Source organism: Marmota monax, unplaced genomic scaffold (assembly GCF_021218885.2).
Source record: "Marmota monax isolate L192 unplaced genomic scaffold, Marmota_monax_Labrador192_F-V1.1 WCK01_AAM20220418_F8-fsc00007, whole genome shotgun sequence".
Classification (NCBI taxonomy): Eukaryota; Metazoa; Chordata; class Mammalia; order Rodentia; family Sciuridae; genus Marmota; species Marmota monax.
In genome coordinates, this window is record NW_026692781.1 from 28,958,196 (window position 1) to 28,979,399 (window position 21,204).

The 21,204-nt window shown below is 35.0% G+C and overlaps 1 protein-coding gene across 1 annotated transcript in view; it reads right to left on the reverse strand.

The window, feature by feature from the left end:
• Window positions 1-824: 824 nt before the first annotated feature.
• Gtf3c3 (general transcription factor IIIC subunit 3) overlaps window positions 825-21,204 on the reverse strand; it is a 43,857-nt gene continuing 23,477 nt past the window's right edge. The window contains exons 14-18 of the mRNA XM_046447440.2: window positions 19,858-20,095; window positions 18,978-19,168; window positions 17,357-17,481; window positions 15,964-16,116; window positions 825-2,169 (exon numbers count right to left, since the gene is read on the reverse strand). Of these exons, the coding sequence (XP_046303396.1) occupies window positions 2,047-2,169; window positions 15,964-16,116; window positions 17,357-17,481; window positions 18,978-19,168; window positions 19,858-20,095 (830 nt within the window). The 3' untranslated portion in view covers window positions 825-2,046. The remainder of the gene's footprint in view (window positions 2,170-15,963; window positions 16,117-17,356; window positions 17,482-18,977; window positions 19,169-19,857; window positions 20,096-21,204) is intronic.

Consider the following 21,204-nt stretch of genomic DNA (forward strand, 5'->3'; position numbering starts at 1 on the left):
ACTTTGTAATATTTCCTATAATTCAGCAACAAATTCTTTTAAGTCTCCCTAGTTGCTATATAAAGTGAAAATATTTTTTAAAAACGGACACAATACCTTCATTCATTTTTGTGTGGTGTCTCAAACATGCTAGATAAGTACTCTAACACTGAGCTACAACCCCAACCCCCCAAAGATATTTTCTACAGTAATTATTAATATAGCAATTATTAATAACTCAATTTTTATGTTTTTACTTTGAAATGGAAAAAGTGTGTCCCTCTAAAGGGATCTGAGCAAGAACTTGCTTGCTAGTGATCTTGAACATGGTGTTCAACCTCTGCGTTCATAGTGGAGATAATATCAGTAATAACACCTACTTTGCAGGTAGTCTTCTGAGAAGATCAGATATTATATCCAAAGCATCCAGCACTGAACTCAGTAAACCCTCTGCAAATGGTACCTGTGATTTTTAAATACTAAACTGTGTAACATTTTCTTAGAAAATGGTTGGATTTTCTTTTATAGCTGTTCAGCAGATCATAGCCTCTCAATTGCTAAGATGGTAAAAAGTAAATTTTAATTGTCTTCCCCACCACATAAGCAGTGAGTAATTTTTGCCAGGTTCTGAGTGAAGTAACTGTCTTGACATCATAGTCTCTATTTGTCTTTCACAGCCCTGTGAGCTTAATTCAAGAGAAAAACTCTGAATCCAAATACTCAGATCTATAGGTAGGATTCTAAGACATAACTATAACTTGTTTCTCTATCACAGTTTTACCATTACCTGCCATTACTTGCCAGGGGCATGAAATTAAAAAATATAAGCATGTGAAACGCTCGAATTACAAAAATAGAATTTATTTAACTTATATACAGGGTGTGTGATGTATTTACTTATTAAATACAAATTCAGTTTCTCAACTAGAAAGTTTATACAATCCTGAAAAGTTCATTGTATTTCTCTGACTCTAAATCTCATGTTTCCTTCCCACATCTGGACTGCAGCCTACAATCTTATGCACATTTACTATGGCATTTATTTTCCCCTAAAAATTATTATGTCAATAGTATATATAGCAAGTATCTTTGGATTCAATAATAAACAATGTTTGGAGTAAAAGGTTTTAATCTTTTTTTCATCGATAATATTTTATTTCATATGTACAACTTTTCCAGTTTTTCCTACATTCCTACTGACACAATATCTGTTGTTACTGAAGATGGCCCTTTTCTGGGGAAGCCACACATACACATAGATGATGCACTTTGCCTTAAAGCAGTATATTTTGAATTAAGCCCATCTTCCCAGTCTACAAAGCTAAGATATATGAAGGTTAAACACAAAAAGTCAAATCAATTATTTGTCTTCTCACCACATAATCATTTTAAATAATCCTGTTAGACACTGATTTAAGTAACTGTCCTAACCTAAGAGTCCCAATTTGTACTTACTTTAATAAGCAACTTCCTTTTCCATGTATTTGAAACACTGCCTCATATAGTAACAGTTTTAAGAAATGACAATAATGGTGTATGTAGAAACAAAGCAAACTGTACTTTCAAGTAAATAAAGACTGTACAGAGTGGTAATTATCTCAGTAATGTACTCTGTAAGTGCTACAAGGACAAGACCACATCTGTCTTACATAAGTATATAATATACAGTACTGAGGGCATAGATGATTAAATGTAAAGTAATATATTCAACTCCAAACTGGCTCAGAAATGAATACTATCCATTCCAATACTGGGGACAGTTTTACAAGAATGATAATTTTCACATATATACATAAAAGCTGCAACGTTTTATGGTCCTGGGGATTAAACCCAGAGGCTTACGAATGCCAGGTAAGCACTCTCCCACTGAGCTACACACAAACTCAAAAGCTGCAGTTTTTAAGGTAACTGGAGTGATGGTAGTACTACAGGAACCATATGTTAAAAATGAAATACTGCTAGATGATGCCAAGTATTCCCATCTTGGAGCTCATAATAAGCCCTGAGACAAAAGAGATTGGTTCACACACAGCAGTTGTCCAGTGCTCCTTCTGCAGTTGATATGCTTTATATAGAACAATAGGTATATAAAAGCTTTTGAGCCATTCCAATGTTCCCGCTGCTCTGATAAATGAGAGATAAGTTGTAGGCAATATCTCTTCGTAAGTCTAACTGGTCCACTTCTATACCCTAGGAGGGAAAGAAGAAAATAAATATTTTTAAGATTTCAAACTGCCAACCAGGACAATTTTTTTCATGGCAAATAGTTCCATAAGTGTGTATTTGCAAAAGCTATTAAAATTCATACAATACTGAAAGATCTCACCAATGAGGCATAGCAAAATAAACCTAACTGATTAAAAAAAATAATAATAAATTGAATAATAAAATCTTGGGAAAGGCCCTTCTAAATATAATAGTAAAACTAGAAACTTTAGGGAACACTATTTAATAAAGTGTTAGGCTAATAAAGCCTATTAAGACCATTAAACTAAACTGTTGTAATTTTGTCCCTTGACAGAGCAGGCAACCAGTAAAAGGACCCAAAGACAGTTGCTCTCTCCTCAGACACCTTGAGGAATGTAGGAGTCCTGTCTTCTTCATGGACCCCAAGGGTTGAAAGTGAAGTGCCTCTCACAGATTCTGTTCTTTTTGCACTATGCCCCCAGCCAATCTTTTTGGCTTTGAGGGTACTAGGGTTAGTTGGCACAATGCTATTAAATGCCAGACTTATATAACATTTTCTTAGAAAATGGTTGGCTTTTCTTCCACAGCTGTTCAGCAGATGCTACAATCATAGCCTCTCAGTCACTAAGACGCTAAGAAGTAAAATGTTAATTATTTGTCCAATGTCTCATAGAATTTCTCTAAGCAGTAAACCCAGGTGAATGTAAATAAATAAGATAAAAACTTATAAATCAATTGGTCACAGTTTGAACAATTTTTTTCAGTAACTTCAAATCTTAAGGTTGTGCCCTGTTAAACTAAGTGTTATATAAATGTCCAGGTCATTTCCAAATAAGTTAAAATACTAAAACATCAATTATTAAGTATAAGTTTAAAGAGTATATACTTAAATATCTTATTTCTATAGGGCATAAAGAAGCTAAATATATGTTTTATTGTTAGTAAATATATATTGTTCTATATTTTAAAAACTGTACTCATATTACTAGAAATTAGATGTTAGTCTGTAGACTGCTGGTTCAAAATTACTAAGAATTAAAATTCTAACTAATATGTAGTAACTAAAAATAAGAAAGGGAGACAATTCTATGAGGAAAGCCAAGCCTGTTTTAAAAGGTGGTTATGGAATATGAGAATGTTTTTGTTGAGGGTGGTTTTCTCTCTAGCTGGTTGTTCCACACTGAGAGTTAAGGGGCAAATGAATTAAGATTGAAGGTTTGTGGAAGATGATTCTTGTAAACAAAAAATCTATGAGCAAATTGGCTAAAATTAAGGAATTATTTGTAATATTTAGCATTGATACCAAAAGTATATTGATGCAAAACTAAAGTTGAAAAAGATTCTGTAATTTCTTATACCTTTGAATTCTTTCTGTCACTGGTTTTATTTCACAATGATCTATGATTCTATTTGAGTGTTTTAAGCTTTCAATATTTTTTTACCTCAAAGAAAGTCCAAAAAGGGACATATTAAGCTTATTTTAATTTGTTAAATTACATGAGAAGTCTTCTCAAAGAAGGAATATTTAACCTTCTTTGAGTTCTATTTGTATGGATATATTGTTCATTTATGTTCAAATAACTATAAATTTCCTAGAATTTGATGTCATTCTGGCTATTACATTAAACCTACTATAAGCCACAGAATATCAAACTCATCAGATTATAACCATGGCTATTTTAAATCTTGTTGTCCGTAGTTAAATTGCTTTTTTCTGATGTTATGGAAGCTTTTTGTAAACTACTGTAATTCTTTTTTTTTTTTTTTTAAGGTGGACACAATACCTTTATTTCACTTATTTATTTCTATGTGGTGCTGAGGATCGAACCCAGGGTCTCGCAATGTGCCAGGCGAGCACTCTACCATTGAGCCACAACCCCCACCCAAGCTATTGTAATTCTAAAGTTTTTTGTCTTCAAGGAGGTTGAAAGAAAGGATGAAAAGAACTCTGACAAGTGCAGATTTCTGGTAGGAATTAGCCTAAGTAAGAAATGCAGAATGCTAATGGAAAAACTAGCCTTACAAAATTAATAAGCTAACATTCAAGAAGAACAAGAATTATATGAGACTGAATAAACCAATGAAGAATTATAGGTGGGTTTTTCTGACTTTTTCTTTAAAGTGTTGATTCTTTTCTATGTTTGGTTTTCCAGATTAAAGGAAACAATTTTCATCTTTTTAAGCTACCTCAGTTACAGTAGATTAGGTAGAATATATTTTCTTGTAAATAAAAATTGAAACATTCATTTTTCCCTGATCCCTCCAGAATTTGGAAGCTGTTTGTGAGTACCCTTATTTTTATAGCAATATGCACACATATATATGTAAATTCAATAAAAATATTTTTAAAATAGGATACAATTGGAAATGTTGGCTTTGACTAGAATGTAATGCTTAAGAATATACGTAGAATGCCTGGCTGTAAGGGGTTCTAAGCTTACAGTGAGGGAGCAAAACCTGTCACTTCCTAGCAGGCCCAGAAACCTCAAGATATTGGGTACTACAAAAACAGACTGCCTTGGTTTGATTTTTCAGCCAAGTCCAATCTGAAACTCCCTTTCAAATTTTCAACATAAGAAATTTACAAGAAGACTGTGGTTATTTCTGGCTACACTTATGTAAGTAATCAAGAGACTATAACTATTTTGCAAATAAACTGGTCTTAACTGTGATTATCTTTAGTTTTTTTTAAAAAAAAAAAAAAGGTGTGGTTAGAGGGAGAAAGCTATAGTATATAACTGTAGCCCTGTTCATTGTTTTGAGTTTTTAATGATCCATCTGAAGACTGGATTGGATTCTAAACTCTAGTTTTCTCTAGTATCTGGCAACAGAAACTACTTGGTTCCTGAAACCCTATACATCGAAAATGGACAATTTGATGTAAATTTGAAGGGAAAAGTCTTGTGCCTAATATATGGGTCACAGACAGCTCACCAGAACATAAGCAGCTTCTCCCAAGACTATACCTCTTTCATTTGGCAGGATAATGCTGTAATTAGAATTTAACAATTAGTACTTTCTGCAGATAACTAATTTGGTCTGTCATTTCAAACACATATCTTTACAGGTCCAAAGAAATTTAGTACTCCCAGTGGCTAACAGCTTGATAATGGAGCTAACATGTATTCTTGCATATTGATAAATATTTCATGTATTGTAGGCACTTGGTTGCAATAATTAATGAATGGGCTACTTTGTTAAAACACATTCTTGATCTGACTTTTCAAATTATTTGATTTAGTTGGTTTGGTTCAAGGGAGCCATACTTGGCTTCTCTGGCCAAGAAGCATACTCCAAATTCTTAGTATAAGTCTCCTGATAGTATAATAGCTTTTTGGTACACTGTATTTTCTCAAAGAGTTTTTTTAGATAAATGTGAAAAGTCTCTCTTTAGCTAGAATGGCAAAAACTCAAAAGAGATCATGATCACAAGGACACCATAACTTATAAATGACTTGTAGAGACCAGAACCCCAAAATGATGCTGAGAATAGCACTAACATCTCAAAAAGGGATAATTATTAAATAACATTTATAAGAGGCCCATGTTTGGAGGAGTTTTCCTCCTACACATTGAACTAAAAATCAGAATGGAGTCACTCATGCTAAACTTCCATGTCCCCCAGCTAAAACTAAGCTGTTTATCTGACCTTGCAATAGACTGGGATTACAGAAAGGCCAAGTCTTAATTTTCAAGATAATGAAGTTCCCTCTGTCTTAATCCTTACAGAAAATACCTAAAGTAATCTGAAGTTAACTGATTGGTCATTTCAAAGTTACTTTCTTTGTAAGGAGGTGCAGGGAAACAGAATAATAATTTTAAAAACCACCAATCTGCTTTTTTCAAGCCTTTCCCCATCTATAAAACCAACCTCCTCTGCTTGGTTCATCAGAACACTAATTTTATCTTAAAATGCTGTCCAATTCCAGAATTAAAAAAAATAATAATATTTTTTTAATCACATAGAGGTGATTAATTAAAAAAACATATAAAGACCAGATGGGGGAAAAACACAAGCATATAAAGAATAGGTCAAGTAAGGTATCTATAAAATTATGATTTCCTCAGGTGTGCTTTCTTTTTTCCTATTTAAATAACAAAGCAATGAACTGCAGAACAAGACCCCCCAGTAACCTCCAGCAGTTGTCTCCCACAGAAACATCAATGTGAACACCTGTTGTTCATCACCTGTGATGAAGATCCTACCTTCATCACAGAGTTAAGGAAAACAGGTGAGAAACTGCAGTAACTGGTTTTAGCATAACAAGATGCTTTGAGGAAGGCAGAAGGAAAGAGATGCCCGAGTCACACTCCTCAGCACAAGAGGAGAGACTCCTCCAATTTGGGGAAAAGGGAATTAAGTCCAGGTCTTGACTTGGAACCCTGCAGAGCCCCAAGGTCCCTGCTCCCAGGCCACACACAGGGGCTCCCATGTAGCCTTGTGGCTGACTGACTTAACTCTAATGCTTCTCCTCCAACCTTGAGCTTACAGTGTAGAAAAAGATTTCACCTATTGGGGAAAGGGGTGAATGAGGTAGGGCAGGGAAGTCTACATAGAACTTTGCCTTGAAACAGTATTGAGCTGGTGAAATCCACCACCGGGCAGATCCCAGTGGTTCTCAGCTGTAGGCCTGTGCTGTAGACAGGTTCTCTGGACCTTACCCCAGTGCCAGGCTAAGACCTGGGCCTAGAGGGATAGACTTGTATTCTCGCCAGTTGCAGTGCTCTCAGCATGGCAGCACAACATGGAAAGAAACATTGTCCACTTGGGAGAAGAAGAATAAAATAAATACCATGTCACTACTTAGGAATCTAGAACTGGCTCCTCCGAAGTGAGGCCCCACAAAATCCCAAGATGATGTGACAACCACACATATTGGTAACTTTGGATAAGGTTTCTAGGCCCTCTGTAAGGTCCTTGCTTAGCAGCTGGATGGCCATCTTAAGAAAAAATTTTGCTTTCCCTCCCAGGGTCCTTTCTGAGAAAGGCTCACCACTCCCTTATACTGGCATTCTTTCCTGCCCAAGGTGAATCACCACTCCCTCATACTACCCCCCCACACACCCTTCACCACCCTGCCTTAGGACCCAGCCAACTCTAATCCCTGAGCTTGCCCCATAAAAGTCTCGGAACCCAAGCCTGTATTGTCTCTCTCCTTCTATGAAGAGATGGCCCTTATTTGTCAGCTCTGACAAATAAACTCTGTGTGTATCGCTGCCTGGTCTCAAGTCTTTTCATTTCTCGCTTGCCTGTCTCCCAGTTCCTAGCTTTCTTTCAGCTCCCTGTCTTGGGGTGTGTTCTAATGCTGAAACACAGGCAGTGACCACAGGCACAGAAAAAAGAAGCTTGCCTATATCCTGAAGGACAGATACAAAGCCATATTGTGAAGACTTAATAACACCTAATCATTCAATATGCAGATGTCATCATTGTTCACCACCAGCATCAAGAACATTCAGAGAACCATGATTTCACCTAACAACAAAATAAAATGCCAGAAACTGATCAAAGAGCAATATGTACAAACCCTCAGAGTTTTAAATACTTAAAAAAACTGAATAGACTTTAAGAAAACATAAGAAACAACTGAGTACTTTGTCAGAGAAATTTAAGAGATTAAAATAATTTTAAAAAGCAAATCCTTCGAAGAACAATGGCTCATGCCTGTAATCTCAGCAGCTCAAGAAGCTGAGACAGGAGGGTTGCAAGTTCAAAGCCAACCTCAGTAACTTAGTGAAACCCTGTGGGAAGCCACCCATGAAATGTGTGTGTGCCAAATCAGCTTGGAAGCCACTCAGTAGGAAAATCTGGTATCTGGGGACTCCCAGCAGCACGCCTGCTGGTTTTGAGACAGTGCGGTGCATTTGAATTCCTACCAGCTCTGCCAAAGATCCCAAGCAAAATGGGAGATGGGTGCAACTGTTAAGAACCAAGCAGCTTACCTGGCCCCACCACTATTCTGTTTTTGAGAAGAAGTTTCTATTGAAACCTTTTGATTTGTTCCAATATAAATAAAGCAAGCACACGCTCCTTTCTTTGTGAGAAGCTGCAACCCCTCTGGTTGGCCTGGCCCATCCCTGCCTCCACTCTGAGAACATATTTCTAGTGTCCTGTGTTTATTTTATAGTACTATTTTCTTAGCTTTTATTTCTCAGCCAGTCCATCCCTCCAAAGGGGAACCCTTTCCCTGGCCCACACAGGAAGTGTGGGAGAAAACCCTACCTCTAATAAAAAAATAAAAAGGGCTGGAGATGTGGCTAAGTGACACTGGGTTCAATCTATGGTACCAAAAATAAAAAGCAAATCCTACAGCTGAAAAGTATACTGATGCCAATACCATACCGTTTTGTTACTATTGCTTTGTAGTATAATTTTAAGGTCTGGTATAGCGATGCCACCTGCTTCACTCTTCTTGATAAGGATTGCTTTAGCTATTCTGAGTCTCTTATTTTTTCAGATGAATTTCATGACTGATTTTTCTATTTCTATGAGAAGTATCATTGGGATTTTGATTGGAATGGCATTAGATCTGTATAATGTTTTTGGTAGTATGATCATTCTGACAATATTAATTCTGCCTATCTAAGAACAAGGGAGATCCTTTCCATCTTCTAAGGTCTTCTTTAATTTCTTTCTTTAGTGTTCTTTAGTTGTAGAGGTCTTTCACCTCTTTTGTTAGGTTGCTTTCCAAGTGTTTATTTATTTATTTATTTTGAGGCTATTGTAAATGGGGTAGTTTTTCTCGTTTCCCTTTCAGAGGATTTGTCACTGATATACAGAAATGCCTTTGACTTCTGGGTGTTGATTTGGTATCCTGCTACTTTGCTGAATTCATTTACTAGTTCTAGAAGTTTTCTGGTGGAATTTTTTGGGTCTTCTAGGAATTGAATCATATCATCAGCAAATAGTACTAATTTGAGTTCTTCTTTTGCTATCTGTATCCCTTTAATTTCTTTCGTCTAATTGTTCTCACCAGTGTTTCAAGAACTATATTAAATAGAAGTGGTGAAAGAGGGCATCCCTGTCTTGTTCCAGTTTTTAGAGGGAATGCTTTTTTCAATTCTTCTTCATTTAGAATGATGGATGTTACCTTTTACAATGTTGAGATATATAGACCAATGGTACAGAACAGAGGACACAGAGACTAACCCACATAATTAGTTATATTAGACAAAGGCGCCAAAAACATATTGGAGAAAAGATAGCCTCTTCAACAAGTGATCCTGGGAAAACGGGAAATCCACCTGCAACAAAATGAAATTAAACCCCTATCTCATGCACAAAACCCAACTTAAAGTGGATCAAGGACCTAGGAATTAAACCAGAGACCGTGCATCTAATAGAAGAAAAAGCAGGCCCAAATCTCCATCATATCGGATCAGGGCCCTACTTCCATAATAAGACTCCTATAGTGCAAGAATTAATAAATGATGGATTCAAACTAAAAAGCTTCTTCTCAGCAAAAGAAACAATCAGTGAGGTGAACAGAGAGCCTACAACTTGGGAGCAAATTTTTACCACTTGCATATCAGATAGAGCACTAATCTCTAGGGTATAATAATAAATAACCCAATCAATAAATGGGCCAATGAACTGAACAGATACTTCTCAATAGGTGACATACAATCAATCAACAAATATATAAAAAATTTTTCAGCATCTCTAGCAATTAGAGAAATGCAAATCAAAGCCATTCTAAGATTTCATCTCACTCCAGTCAGAATGGCAGGTATTAAGAATATAAACAACAGTGTTGGCAAAGATGTGTGGGAAAAGGCATACTCATACATTGCTGGTGGGACTGCAAACTGGTGCAGCCAATATGGAAAGCAGTATGGAGATTCCCTGGAAAACTGGGAATGGAACCACCTTTTGAGCCAGCTATCCCACTCTTCAGTTTATACCCAACGGTCTTAAAAACAGCATACAGCCACATCAATGTTTATTGCAGCACAATTCACAATCGCTAATCTGTGGAACCAACCTACCTAGATGCCCTTCAGTAGATGAATGGATAAAGAAACTGTGGTACATATACACAATAGAATACTACTCAGCAATAAAAGAGAATAAAATCATGGCATTTGCAGGTAAATGGATGGAGTTGGAGAAGATAATGCTAAGTGAAGTTAGCCAATCCCAAAAAACCAAATGCCAAATGTTTTCTCTGATATAAGGAGGCTGATTCATAGTGGGCTTGGGAGGGGGAAGCAAGGGAAGATTAGATGAACTCTAGATAGGGCAAAGTAGGTGAGGGGAAGGAAGTGGGCATGGGAGTAAGAAAGATGGTAGAATGAGATGGACATCATTACCCTAAGTACACGTATGAAGACATGAATGGTGTGAATATACTTTGTGAATATACAACCAGAGATATGAAAAACTGTGCTCTATGTGTAATATGAACTGTAATGCATTCTGCTGTCATATATAACAATTTAGAATACAAAGGAAAATAAAAGTATACTGAACAAAACAGAACACATAATAGAAAGCATTAATAGCAAAATAGATAAAAAGAAGAAAGAACTTCATATTCAGAAAACCAAAAAAAAAAAAAAAAAAGATGAAGGAAAAAAAAAACTTTGGGACAGTAAGTATTACTGGGTTATTGTGGTTCAAGAGAGACTTGAAAATGCTAAGGATGTATAAAGTTTATTCAAAGAGGAAATACTTCCCAAATCTAGACAAGGTATTGAAGTACCCAATTACAGGATGGGCAAAGATCACTAGTCAGATTTAACTCAACCAAGTTTACCCTGAAACATAATCAGGCTCTCAGCATTTAAAGAGAGGATTCTCAAAAGAAACAATACATAAGGTGTCCCAATTTGACTGATGGCTGACTTAGCAGAACAATATAGGCCAAGAAAAAATAACATGAGAGATTACAGTGTTCAGGGGAAAAAAATGCCAATGTCAACCAAGAACACTACACTCAGGAAAGCTACCCTTAAAAAATGAAAGTAATAAAGACATTCTCAAACAAGCTAAAATTTATTACCATCAGATCTGTCTTTTAGGAAATCCTAAAAGGCATTCTTCAAACTGAAATAAAGTACAAAAAAAAAAAAATGCATGTATATTGGAAGTATAAAATTCACCAATAAGCATAACTATATATAAACTCACTGGTTTTTTGTTGTTGTTTGTTTTTTTGGTGCTGGGGATTAAACCTAGGGCCCTGCACATGCAAGGCAAACACTCTACCAACTGAGCTACATCCCCAGCCCCTCAGTGTTTTAATATTGTAAACACAGTGCATAAAACATTTTTATCCTCAGCATGAAGAATAAAAAAGTTGCTTTTTAATTTTTTTTAGTTGTTGATGGACCTTTATTTATTTATATGTGGTGCTGAGAATTGAATCCAGTGCCTCACACAAACTAGGCAAGCTCTCTACCACTGAGCCAGCCCCCTAAAAAATAGTTTTTAAATTAACTATATTAATATGTTGAGATAGGCAGTGTAAAAAGTGAAATGGATGTACGTATAGTGGTATATGCCTATGATACCAGCTACTCAGTGAGGTAGAAGGATCACAAGTTCAAAACCAATCCAGGCAACTTAGTAAAATTCTACTGAACCCAGGGTGCCTATCATGGAACTATGTCACCAACCCTTTTTATTTTGAGACTGGTTTTCACTAATTTGCTTGATATTGGCCTCCAACCTATGATCCTTCTGCCTCAAGCCTCCTGAGTCATAGGGATCACAACCATGTACCACTGCATCCAGCTAGAGTTTTGTTTTGTTTCTTATCTTTACAATAATCAATATAGATTTGCTACCATTTCACCATAGCTTGTTACCAAAACTTTTTTGGTGGGGAGATACTAGGGGATGAACCCAGAGGTGATGTTTACCACTGAGCTACATCCCCAGCCCCTTTTTGAGACAGGATCTCAATAAGTTGCTGAGGCTGGCTTTGAACTTGTGATCCTCTGCCTCCGCCTCCTGAGCTGCTGGGATTACAGGCATGCACCACCAGCCCAAAAGATGTTTTTTATAAGTGTCATAGTAACCACAAATCAAAAACCTGTATCCTTGGTTCAGTGGTGCATGCCTATAATCCCAGAGACTAGGGAGGCTGAAGCAGGAGAATCTCAAATTTGAGGCCAGTTTCAGCAACTTAGCAAGACCCTGTCTTAAAATAAAAAGGGGATATAGCACAGTGGTAAAGCACCCCTGAGTTCATTCCTAGTACCCTACCCCCCCCCCCGCCCCCCAAAAAGCCCAACATAGTAGCGGCACACACTTGTAATCCCAGTGGTCTGGGAAACTGAGGCAGAATGATCACAAGTTCAAAGTCAGGTCAGAAACTTAGGAAGGCCCTAAGCAACTGTGCAAGACCCTGTCTCAAAAAAATAAGTGGGGGGTGGGGTAAGAGGTGTTAGGATATGGCTCAATGGTAAAGAGCCCTGGGTTCAATCCATGGTACCAAAAACCAAAAACAAACAAAAACCTACAATAGACACACAAACCAATAACCAAGGAATCAAAACACACTACTAAAGAAAACTCAATCACAAAGCAAAGAACTACAAAAGAGAAAAGAATTACAAATTACAAAATGGCAATAGTAAGTCCTCACCTATTGATAATTACCTTAAATGTAATTAAAATTTCCAACTAAAAGACAAATGAATGAATATAAATCATAGAAATTCATTTCATCTCTAAGAATATGCATACTGAAAGTGAAGTCATGGAATAAGATATTACATGCAAATGCAATACAAAAGAAAGCATGAATAGCCATATTTTATCAAATAAGAGAGACTAAATAAAAAGCACAAAATTACCAGAAGGTCATTATGTAATGATAAACAATCAATTCAGCAAGAGGAAATAACAAATATATATGCACACAATTTGTCAAAACACTTAAATATGTAAGATGAATATTAACAGACCTAACAGAGTACCTTAATAGTAGGACACTTTATAACATGCCACTGTCAGCAATGGACAGATCATTCAGACAGAAAACCAACAATTACACCCTGAACCAAATGGACCTCTACAGAACACTGCATTACAAAATACAAATTCTTTACAGCACATGAACATCCTCTAGGACACAAAATAAGGTAGGCAACAAAATAAATCCCAACAAACTTTTAAAAACTGAAATCGCGGGCTGGGACTGCAGCTCAATGGTGGAGCTCTTGCCTAGCATGTGGGAGGCACTGGGTTCGATCCTCAGCACCACATAAATAAATAAAACAAAGGTATCATGTCCATCTACAACTAAAAATATATATTAAAAAATCCTACCAAGTATCTTTTCTAAACATAATGCAATAAAACAGTAATATGGAATTATAAATGAAAATTTCACAGCATGGTCCAAACAACCAATTATCAAGAAAGAAAATTATAAGAAAATGGAAATAAAACATTCCAAAACTTATGGAATGCAGCAAAATCAGTACTAATAGCGTACTTTAGCACAATTGATAACATCATCAGAAAAGTAGAAAGATCTCAAAATAACCTATCACTTTACCTCAAGGAACTAGAAAAATAAGAACAAATCAGACCCCAAAATAGTAGAAGGGAAGAAAGAGCAGAAATAAATAGAGACTAAAAATAAAAAGACCAGCAAGATGAAGAGCTGGTTCTTCAAAAGGATAAAAATGTAAGCCCTTAGGTAGACTAAGAAAAAAAGATGATTCAAATGAAATTCAAATGAAAAAAGAGACATTACAACTGGCACTACTGAAATATAAAAGATAATCAAAGACAATTATGAAAATTATATGGCAATCTAGAAGAAATGAATATATACTTTACCATGACTGAATCATAAAGAAATAGAAAATCTGGACCAAAAATGAGTAACAAGATTAAATCAATAATAAAGAAACACAGGACCAGAGAGATGGCTTCACTACTGAATTCTACCAAACACTTGAAGAAGAACTAATACCAATACTCAAATTATTTCACATAATGGAAGGGGAGGCAATTCTTCCAAACTTATTATATGAGGTCAACACTACTCTGCTACTAAAACCAGATAAAGAAACAACAGGGTCTGGGGCTGTGGCTCAGCAATAAAGTGCTCGTCTAGCATGTGCAAGGCCCTGGGTTCGATCCTTAACACCACATATAAAAAAAATAAAGGTATTGTGTCCAACTACAACTAAGAAATAAATGGATATTTTTTTAAAGAAAAAAGAAAAGAGAAACAACAAAAAGATATGGACCCTGATAAACATACATGCAGAAATCCACAACAAAATACTAGCAAACCAAATCCAATAACACATTTAAAAGAAATTCTCCAAGGTCCAATGGTATTTATCTCAGGGATACAAGGATGGCTGAACATACACAAATCCATATCATTTCAACAGATGCAGAAAAAGAACTGATAAAATCTCTCAACAAGGGGCTGGGGCTGGGGCTCAGTGGTAGAGCACTCACCTAGCATGTGCGAGGCCCCGAGTTCGATCCTCAGCACCACATAAAAATAGATAAATAAAATAAAGGTATTGTGTCCAATTATAAGTAAAAAAATAAAATATTTTTAAAAATCTCTCAACAATTAGGTATAGGAAGAATATATCTCAGTATAATAAAGCCCTATATAAGATACATACAGCTAATATCATATTGAACAGGAAAGAGCTAAAAGCTTTCTGAGAACTGGAACAAGATAAGGATACCCATTTTCATATGTAACACAGTACTAGGAGTCCTCGCCAGAGAAGTTAGGAAAGAGAAAAAAATAAAGGCATCCCGTTGGAAAGGAGGAAGTCAAACTGTCAGTGTTTGCATATGACATGATCCTAAATTTAGAATACCCTAAAGACTCTACAAAAAAGACTCATTAGAACTAATAAATAAATTGAGGAAAGTAGCTGGATATAAAATTGACAAAAGTCAGCAGCATTTTTACATGCCAAAAGCAAATTATCTGAAAAAAGATATCAAAAAATTATGTTTGGAGAGATTCTTACTCTGATTTGACCATTACAGTGTATGTATGTATCAACACATCACATGATAACCTATATATATGTATAATTTGTATCAAAAACTTAAAAAAATAAAAAAAGAATAGATTAGAATGATGTTTCTAATCTTCCCCAGGAGAAATCTGTGAGGTCAATAGGAGAAAACAATTGCAAGGATTCAAAGTGATACCTATAAAATTAAGGTATCAATATATAAAAATATTTATGAAATAATACAAAAGTATATTTTATAAACTTAACTATAAAAGGATACATTGGCTTAAGACCAAAGTCAAATGAAGATAAATACAAGTTATATATACTCATATATATACATCTAAAAATTAATAATGAAAACATACTCTTCTTTAGGAATTCAAGTATCCATCAGACTAAACAAATATCATCATAGTACTGGCAACACTTTACCTGTTTTAAAATAAGAGGCTATCTTAAAACAAGAGGCTATAGGAATACTAGTCTTTATAAATGTTAGTTATACTTGAACTTAAAAATGAATAATGGCAATCATTCAACACTTGGGCTTCATATCTACCAGTTCCTATCTGTAAAGTACAGGGGCTATCTTAGGACAAATCACAGGGTCATCACAAATATACATGTTCATATGATTGCTGATCATGTCATAAGGCTAAGATGTAAAAGATCTATCTGTTGCTGAACATAATTACAAATACACTGAATTAGGGAAAAATACACATTAATAAAGAAGCTATAATTTCACTGTCTGAACCATAATACTTAACTAACTGAACTTATCTATAGATGAAATGAAGTGATTCCTTAGTTAAGTAAATTATACAATACCTCTACTACAAATGGAGGGAGCTCCAAGGCCTTCTGATAATAGTGAATTGCAAGATGAACCAGACCCAGTTGATGAAGGCCACGGCCCAAATTGTAGAATGATTCCTGGCAAGGTCCACGTAAACCAAGGTATCGATTAAGGAAGGAGAAGCCCTACAAAAAAAAAAAAAAAAGATAATTCAGCAGCTTACTCATTTGGTAAGGATGTACTAAACTATATATGCCAGGTATTGGGAATAGAAATATTGAAGGAAAAAATAAAAGCCCTACCCTATAAGAGTAAAGTATACGTTATACCATATCATATTTTGAGGCAAGCACTCTACCAACTGAGCTATATCCCCAGCCCTCCATATCATATTTTGGATACATCAAACATATAAGGAAATCAGCCAGGCATAGTTATACATGCCTGTAATCCCAGACACGAGGGAGGCTGAGGCAGAAAGAATTCAAGTTTGAGGCCAGTATGGGTAAGTTAGTGAGACCCTGCCTCAAAATAAAATAATATAAGGCTAGGGATATAGCTCAGATGTAGAATACTCCTGGGTTCAATCCCTAGGATGAGAAAAAATAAATATGGAAATCATAAAAACAAAGTGTTGAAGATACAGTGGAAATAAGGCTGGTATAAAATCTTATCTCTTGGAGTTTATGGTAATCTTATAAGAGAAGACAAACTACAAAACATGTAAACAGGAAAACAAAAATAATTTTTAATTTTTATAAGAACCAGGAAGAAATTTGCTTTTTATTGGTGGTACTGGGGATCAAACCCAGGTCCTTGCACATGCTAGGCAAGCCCTCTACCACTGAGCTATACCCCTAGCCTACCCAAAAGGAATATTAAAAAGAAAAACAAAAAAACACCTTCTTGGTGATGGTGTAAGAAATTATGTGCATCCAACATTCATTATCATGTGTGTGCGTGTGTGTGTGTGTGTGTGTGAATGTGTGAGTCTCATCCCCAGCCCTTTCTATTTATTAATTTTGAAACAGGGTCTCACAATGTTGCCAAGGCTGGCTTTCAACTTGCAATCTTCCTGCCTCAGGCTCCCGAGTCACTGGGATTACAGGCATGCACCACCATACCTGACTATATAGTTATATTTTTAAAAACTAATTTAAATTAATCTTTAGGGCCTAGAAGAGCAGAGATGTTGGGGCTCCAGAGTATAAGGGAGGCTGCATATAAATTCCTCTAGATTTTGCCTGTGTCTTTTTCCCCTGTGATCTGGTTGTGTATCCTTACTACCTTGCTATATAAGTCTTGGCCAGGAGTACTGATTCCCAACATGTATTGAGCAGGTATTACTTTTGAAGTAGAAATTTTAAAAACATTAAATATGTTAATTTTCAAGGAACATAAAAATGAAAAATCCAAATGAATTACCTGCACAATAAGAGCATGTCTCTTTAACACATACTTCTGAGATGCCATGTGAATAAAGGTTAGGCCTATACAGAGGTTATAAAGAGGTTCATTTGGATAAGTGCGAAAGGCTTGCACATACTGCCCTGGAAAATAAGAAGTGGTGTCAGATGATGTGACAAGAACAGAGTTCCTTATTTCCTTAACATGTATTCAAACATTTTAAGGCTAAACATATAGTTCTGTCTTAGATATCAATCATTACATATTAATTTAATTTAATAGCAATATGTAACACAGAACACAATTAGAAGTGTCTCCATAAATGTATCTTGATCATGAAAATAAATGTGTAACTAAAAGTAACTTTTTTTTTAGCACAGCTAGATATTTCTATGTAGAATAATATTTCTTTAAAAAAGCATCAATTGTGATCATAATTCTATTTATGATCTTAAATCTATTTAAAAGCATGGGTGAATTTTTATAAAATTAATTGTTCTAATAAATTCAAATGTGATGAATTATAGAAGTGAGAAAAGGGAAAAGAAGCTTTGTTTCTTAGATTCAGTGTTTTCTTAAATGTGGCAACTGTATTTTTCCCAAGAGAAGCTCATGTGTCTAATAACAATTTGGGGTTTTAAGAATTCTGATATAAATTATCTCATGTTAAAAAACAAATGAGGTAGGATAATTTAGCCAAATTTATCCTACATAGATGAAAACTTCTATTCCTTCTAGGTTCTATTCCAGGAGGAATGATACCACAGGTTTTTGTTTTTGTTTAAGCAGGAAAGATGGTAAATGGCCATTTGGACTTTTCTATTTTTACTGTCTATGAACATTTTTTAAAATCTCAATTTTTCCATTTTCTAAATATTAAACCAACAATTAGAAAAAAGCATACATAGTAAAATTCCAAAAGCTGATATTTGAGGTTACTGGCTGAACAATTATAAAAACATCAGCCATTCACAAACATGAATTTTTTTTTTAACTTTTAAATAGCCAAAATTGCAGTTTATTCAGAATTAACTTGGCAGCAAAAGAGATGTGCCTAAGTTTAAACATTTGGTTAAGCATTTTTCTTCTTGAGTACCTCTAATTCCTTATTTTTTTTTTCTTTTTATGAGTAATGAATTTCCTTGAGTTTAATTGGAATTTGTAAGCATCATGTAAATAAATCTTATAAGACTTGCCTCCTAGAGGAATTACTATCAGCAAATCTTAAATCCTTTTTTGCAAATAGCAAACCAAATTAGGGGCAAAGCATTCATAATTACTGAAAATTATTTTAAAAACAAACAAACCTTAGTAGGGAGATTTCTTGATCTTTAAAATGAATAAGTCCTTTCAGAACTAAAGTTTAAGAATAACAAAAACTATCATTATTGCTAATACTTATAGCCACTCATGCTATCAATGTACCAAGCATTGTTTTAGGTAGTTTATATTAACTCATTTAATTTGCACAGTAATCTCTAAGGTAGGTCCAATTATTATCTCCATTTTAGAAATAAAGGAACAGAACAGAGCAACACAGAATAGCTGTTATTTAAGCCTAGGCAGCTCTGCTCCAAAGGCTTGGTCCTTTAACATTATACTGTTTATGCTTGACGAAGTCATGTGCCAGGACACTTACCAAGTGCATGCTTAAAACTTCCAGATACAAATGCATTGTGTCCATTTAAAACACACAGGGCATGATTATCTGGGTTTTTCAGCATTAGACGGAGACAGAAGCGATGATGTCTTACATCTTGGGAGTGCATGGTAACTTGATTGAAAATATTCCAGAGCTGGGGTTTATTGACATTTTCCATTACCATTATCCTATTGCAGAAAGAAGGTGAGGAGGAAATGATGATGTTTTTTTTTTTTTTTTAAAAAAAAAAAGCCCGTTTCCTGATTTCTAAGAATGAAACCCTTTAGCGCTATCCTTCTAATACTAAACTGTACCATCCCCAACAAGGAAAAGCAAAGTGCTTCAATCTATTTAAGCAAAACCTCTTATACAATAAAAGATTTTACTCAAAAAATGCTGCTTAAGTTAATATTTCTACATCTTGTTTCTGTTTTTCAACAAAACTCTTAAACCAAAAAAAAAAAAAAAATTCAATTGGTTTCACTTTTTCCTCTCCCTGCCCAGCTGAAGTACTATAAGCATTTAATGAATAATAATATGCTCCTGATACTGAAAAAGGCTTTGTACATAACTCAACCCTCATAATACTATGGGGGAGTAATGGTATTAAGATGTCCTTCTATAAATGGGAGAGAGAGGCACAAGAGGTTAAATTAACTAGTCTTAAGTCACAAAGCCAGGGCTGGGATTTGAACCCAGGAAATCTAGCTCTAGAGTCCATGCTCTCAAATGCTGCCTCTGAGAATCACCAATGAACTGAACCAGCACACAACGAAAGCTAGTAATAAAATAGCTTATTAATTCCTGACTATAAGTCTAAATCAAAGTAAATGTATATTCTATCATAAAGAATCTGATGAAATTATTGGAAAGTCACCTGATGTAGTTGTATGCCTTTCTGAAATTTTTATCCAGAATTGCAGCAGACAAACCAAAGTATTCTAGTTCTTTGCGTTTTTGCCTGTCATCATAAAATGAATAATATTCCAATGAAGAATCTACAAGTAACTCAGCCTCTTGAAATCGGGATAGATCACATAAAGAATATATGGCCTTCAATAGAAGGTTCCACCAGTCATCTTTTGGCAAGACACTTGTGAGTACAGCAAATATTGCTAAAATGAGACCAATGAAAACCAGTTAGGTTACGGTATTTCCAGAAACAGTGTATCAGAAAGAAAAATTCACATGCTCTATTTTAAGATAAACTTAATAACCACAGCCCTATGGGCCTAAATTCTTACCAATAACACTCCTTACAAAAATGAGCAGGGAGTAGTTGGTTGTTTACACTCCTTCAACACTATCCCCCTTTTTCTCTGCCTGCTTAACAATATGCAATTGTTAATTCTCATTATGACTTGTTCTCTACAAAGTCCAACTAACCCCATTTGCATTTTTTGGTACCAGCTAGGATGTATGCTCCTCCAGAGCAGAACAAATGGCCTTTCCATGATTGTGATCAGTTAGAGGATTCTGCACATACAAAGCATTCCAATGCCATTTTCTCAGCTAATGACTTCCAATTTATATTTGAGATTAAAGTTGTTCTTGATCTTTTTCTAATCAATTTTATCTTTCTGAAGTTTTTCTTTTAACAACCTCCTTGTCCTTCTTTCTCTGTAATATGCTTCTCTTTTATAGCCTTAAAAATTATTAAAAAGTTTTTTCTGTCCTTGATCCAATAATTCTCCTTGTGGGAATCTATCCTAAATAATCAAAATATGGATAAATCTATATGTACAAAGATGCTTACTACATTATTTACAAAAAATTTAGCAGAAGTATCATATATAAAAATGATAAGGAAATGATTAAATTATGGAACTGCTATCCAAAGGAATATTATATAGTCCTAAAATATAGCTATGACAAGAGAGTAATATTAGAAAATTTCTGTGAGAAAACATTAAGTGAAAATATCAGAGTATAAAGTTCTATTTAACATAAAAAGGTTTAGCTCATCCACCCTGGGACACCATGAAAGGTGATCCCCACCGTGATAACATTAACAAAACTAACCAACAAGACCTTATGAACCTAAGAAAAACCAACAACAGATCTGAAATGAGGATCCACTGAAACAAGCAATATCAGATATAGAGAAAAACAAAACTTAAGGAAACATGGTCTAATATATACTACAGAGGTAGAAAATGTTGGGATAAACCCAGAATTAATGAACTGGAGAGCTGGCAGGGCTCTCAAGCATTTACAGTTAGAT